This window comes from Bison bison, unplaced genomic scaffold (genome assembly GCF_000754665.1).
Source record: "Bison bison bison isolate TAMUID 2011002044 unplaced genomic scaffold, Bison_UMD1.0 scf7180017853053, whole genome shotgun sequence".
Lineage (NCBI taxonomy): Eukaryota > Metazoa > Chordata > Mammalia > Artiodactyla > Bovidae > Bison > Bison bison.
The window spans coordinates 8,286-13,092 of record NW_011483626.1 but is presented as its reverse complement, the minus strand read 5'-3'; the positions used below and the strand labels follow the sequence as shown (position 1 = coordinate 13,092).

The following is a 4,807-nucleotide window of genomic DNA, read 5'->3' as shown; positions in this document are numbered from 1 at the left end:
ATGGTTGGATGGCATCACCGACTTGATGGACATGAGTTTGAGCAAGCTCCAGGAATTGGTGATGGACAGAGAAGCCTGGCATGCTGCAGTCCACAGGATCACAAAGAGTTGGACATGACTGAGCTACTGAGCTGACCTGAACTGATTTCTTTTTACCTTTTACAGCTAATGTTTCTTTGAAAGAGTGGTTCACAGTCATCCTCCTCACTCATCTAATAGCCATTGTTTATAAGATTTCACAATGTTAGCATTCTAATGCCTTTTAATTGAAGAATGAATAAACACAATGTGGTATATCCATACAGTGCTGCTACTGCTGCTGCTGCTAAGTTGCTTCAGTCATGTCCAACTCTGTGCGACCCCATGGACAGCAGCCCACCAGGCTCCTCTGTCCACAGGATTCTCCAGGCAAGAATACTGGAGTGGGTTGCCACTTCCTTCTTCAAGATAAATTCTATCAAAAAGGAACAAACCACTGAAATATGCAAAAGTGTGTGTCTCTAAGATATTATGCTAAATGAAAGAAGCTAGACATAAAAGACCATATATTATATGACTGCAACTGTATATATCCAGAAAAGGCAAATCTATGTATAGAGAAAATAGATTAGTGATCCCTGGGCCTGGGAACAAAGATTATTTGAAAACGAAAGCAAGAGCTCTTTTGGGGAGATGGAATCCTTTACTATTGGATCAATGATGATTGCTGAACTATGTAAATATGTTAAAAATTATTGAGATGATTTTTTAGAATGAATGAACACTTGAATGAATGTATGGTATGCAAATAACATCTCAACAAACCTTTTTCTCAGAATTATCACAGAATTAAGTACCTTGTATGGATTTATCAGTTTCAGAATTCTTACTTTATTTAAGGTACATTTTATCTATGTTGATTTTCAACCATGGCATAAAATTTGTGTAAATGTAGAAACCCCTTGTAATTTCCATAACATAGTGTTTACTTCTGGATTATTTTTATTAAAGAAAACAAATGAGCAGATTGTATTTAACAAAAGAGAATTGTATTTGTTTGCTACACCTTCTACTATACCACAACAAAATACCACAAGCTGAGTAGCTTAAATGTTGGAAGTTATTTTAATATAGTTGTGGAGGCCAGAAGTCTGAGTTCAAGATGCGGATTCATTTTGATATTTGGCAAAACTAATACAATTATGTAAAGTTTAAAAATAAAATAAACAAAAAAACAAAAACAAAACAAGATGTTGACATGGTGATGCTTCCTCTGAAGGTGCTAGAAAAAGATTGGTTCCAAGCCTTTTTTTAAACTTCAGGTGCTTTGCCAGCAGGCTTGGACCTTCCTTGCCTTGTGGCAGCAAAACTCCAACCTTCACAAGCTGTTCTTTCTGTGCATGTTTATGTCCAAATTTTCCCTTTTCATAAGGACTCCAGTTACGTTGATTTAGGCACCCGTTCTATGCCATCTTAACTAACTATATCTACAATGACCCTATTTCCAAATAAGGTCACACAGTGGGGTATTGGTGGTGAGGATTTGCATATCATAGAGTATACTAAGAAGGAAATAAAAATGAGGGAATATAAATAGAGACTTTAGATAAATGTTTTGAGAAGTTTGATTATGAAAGAGAGTCAAAAGAGTTAATAAGATGTAGAGTTGATGGAAAATTGCATTGTTGTGATTTTAAGATGGACAAGATTTAAAATTTTTAAGTTTATGGTAGAAAAACTAGTTGGAACACTGAGAGGAATAATTGATGGACCTTAGTACCATGTAAGATAGTATAAGGTGGAAAGATGGGTATAGAGGAGAGTAGGTTGGTGTTCCCTGTAAAGGAAGAGGGATATTTCTCTTAATGTAACAGTGAGGGAGGAGTAATGTAGAGTTGGGAGATTTTGATAATTTCACTATATTTGTCATTACAATGATGAGACAATTCCCCTCCGATTGATTCTATTTGTTATTATCTTTACTATTTTTTCAAAATGGAAATACAGTCTTATACTGAGAATTAGGTGGGAGTAGAGTTAGAAGTTTTAAAAAGTAGAATTTTTAATGAAATTGACTGGAAAGGCAAGGGACTGTAAATGACTGGAGACACATGGGAAGATTGCCAGATAGAAAAGTGCCATCAACAGTGCTAGTGCCCAAGTTGTGACAGGTTACTGCACACGTATAGAGTAACCACTCTACTCATCTGTATGGACTTTTATAGCATGTTCAACTTCCAGTATGAGAAATGAATAATAGATTCATTCATTTTGGGGTTTCTTTCCAAGCAGATGTGAAAGGACAATGAGATCAGGAATTTTCACTTATTAGTAAAAGAATACCTAAAATTATTAACCCTGGCATCTAAATAGGAAAGAGAAGGAAGTGAAGTCAGGAGGGTCTGATGAGTCAGGAGTAATTGGGAGACCCTAACTTGACTCATACACTGGAGGAGCAGGAGTTGCTAAGAAATCAAGTACAGGACTTTATGCCTACTATTTCACTTAAATATTCAACTGTGGGTGTCATCTGTTGCCATCCTTTAAGGGAGGGTATAAAAACTAGGATTAAATTCAATTATAAATGACAAAAATCCAAAGTATAAAAAGCTTAGAGAGAGAACAGTTTATTTCTCACTGAATATAATTTAGGAACTGAGTAATAGAATAGTTTCACAAGTTATCAAAAACCTAAGCCACTGTATCTTGTCTGCCATCCATGATTTTTACATGGTCACAGATGTTTCATTAATGATAGATTTCAGGCATCATAAAAAGTAAACAATGAGAAAACATAGTTTTCCTTTAAAGAAACATCCCAGAAATTACACAGAATAATAAATCTATAATGCATTGGTCATCATTTAGTGATATTCAGCTGGTAGTCTAGAAAATTTAATCTTTATACTAGGTTGTCACAGGCATAGTAATAATAGGAGTTTATAATTAAGGAAGAAGTAAGAAGTGATATGAGAGGCAACAATCAGTCAGTCTCACAGAACTTCACCTCGAGAATGAACCAATATGCAGGAGGGGGAAAAAATCATGTTGTGGCCAGTGGGGAGAATTATAATGATCACTTGGGCCCAATGTTATACTTTCTCAGGGAGGTGTAGGCACATGAATTACATCAGTGTGTTCTACTCCACCTCGACAATGGTCAAGGGGCCAGAGTCAGGGAACCAAAGTCTGAAAAGTGGTCTTAGGACACCATAAAATGTCTGTTTGGAAAATGTGAAAATGTGGGATTCATCTGTCATATTATAGAAAGATACATCTCCTGCCTCATAATCCAGGAATATCCCCACACTAAGGGGTTTTTCTCTTAGAGTAAGATGAGTTTCTGAGATGGTAAGGGCCCAGTAATCCTCCTGGTAGAGCCTAATGGCCCAGAAACCATTCTGTGGGGACATTTGGAAAGTCCCCTTTCTTGATACATTATCCCTACAAACTCCCAAGTCCCAGGAATGCAGTTCCCCAACTTTCACCTCCCAGTAGTATCTCCCTGAACAGATTTGTGGCTGACCCAGCACACACGGAATGGAGACAAATCTCTGTGTGGAGCTGGGTAGATCTTGCTGTATTTCTTGCAAGGTTACTCCTCTCCCCTGTTCAGTCAGGAGGAGGCTGGGATGAGCAGTGGCTTCATCAAGAGTCACATTTACTGCAAAAACAATTAGACTGTCATGTTTATGGAAAGAGTCTCAGTAGGCCTGGGCCAGAGGGTCCCTATTCTGTGAGAACTTCTCTGGCCCTGGGAACATCCAAGTCATCTTCACCCATCTTCCTTTCTTACCCCACAAGGAGCAGGGTCCCTCCTGGACCATCATACTCACCAGCTTGGAACTCTTCTTTCCTCCAATCTGCAAGGAACATATGAATGTGAGAAGCCCCATCTGATAGATAAATATATCCGTCTGCTCAGATTATGAGTATAAATTCTCAAGGATTAATTTATAAATGATAATAACCAAAGAAAATATTCTTTGATATACTGGCACCTCTTTTCACAGTCTGTTAAATTATGTCTGGCTTGAAGAACTGATTTCTTCAACCAACATTCCCATAGGATAAGTGTCCCTAATCTATTTAAGATGTTGGAAGAGAAATAGAGATTATGATATGCCTGATCAAATAAATTCTCTTTGTTGTGGTTTCCTCAGACTTTATAGGAGATGATCTTTTACTTATCCTCAAAGCATTATTTGAGATGTCAATTAAAAAATAATAAAACAAATAATAAATGTTGGCTAGGATGTGGAGAAAAGGAAACCTTGTAAATGGTTGATGGATGTAAACTGGTGGAAAATAGTATAAAGGCTCCTCAAAATACTAAAAATAGAACTGCCATATGATCCAGCAATTCTACACCTGGGTATATAACCAAAGAAAATGAAAACACAAATTTGAAAAGGTACATGCACCCCATTGTTCATACTATACCTGAATTTAGTGTGTGTGTATATATATATATATACTCATACTGATTACTGTTCCTTTGTGTGTGTGTGTGTGTGTGTGTGTGTATACACACATACATGAAATTTTGACATTTGCAACAATATGGATGGACTTGGATGGTATTACTGTTAATGAAATAAGTCAGACAGAGGAAGATAAATAGAGTATGTTATCACTAATATGTGGAATCTAAAAAATAAAATAGTGAATATAACAAAACAGAAACAGACTTACAGATATAGAGAGCAAACATAATTATCAGTGGAGAGAGGAAAGGGGGGAGGAATAATATTACAGTTTCAGAGGTACAAACTACTATGTATAAAATAAATAAACCTAAAGATATATTGTAAGCATGGGGAATATG

At 36.5% G+C, this 4,807-nt stretch overlaps 1 protein-coding gene across 1 annotated transcript; it reads right to left on the bottom strand.

Moving 5' to 3' along the window:
* Positions 1-2,600: 2,600 nt before the first annotated feature.
* Positions 2,601-3,842, bottom strand: LOC104998220 (butyrophilin subfamily 1 member A1-like; the record flags this gene model as incomplete). Its single annotated transcript, XM_010853301.1, has 2 exons — positions 2,601-3,643; positions 3,816-3,842. Coding segments are annotated over 2 exons (551 nt in total), but the record flags the coding sequence as incomplete, so codon positions are not given.
* Between the last annotated feature and the right edge of the window lie 965 nt (positions 3,843-4,807).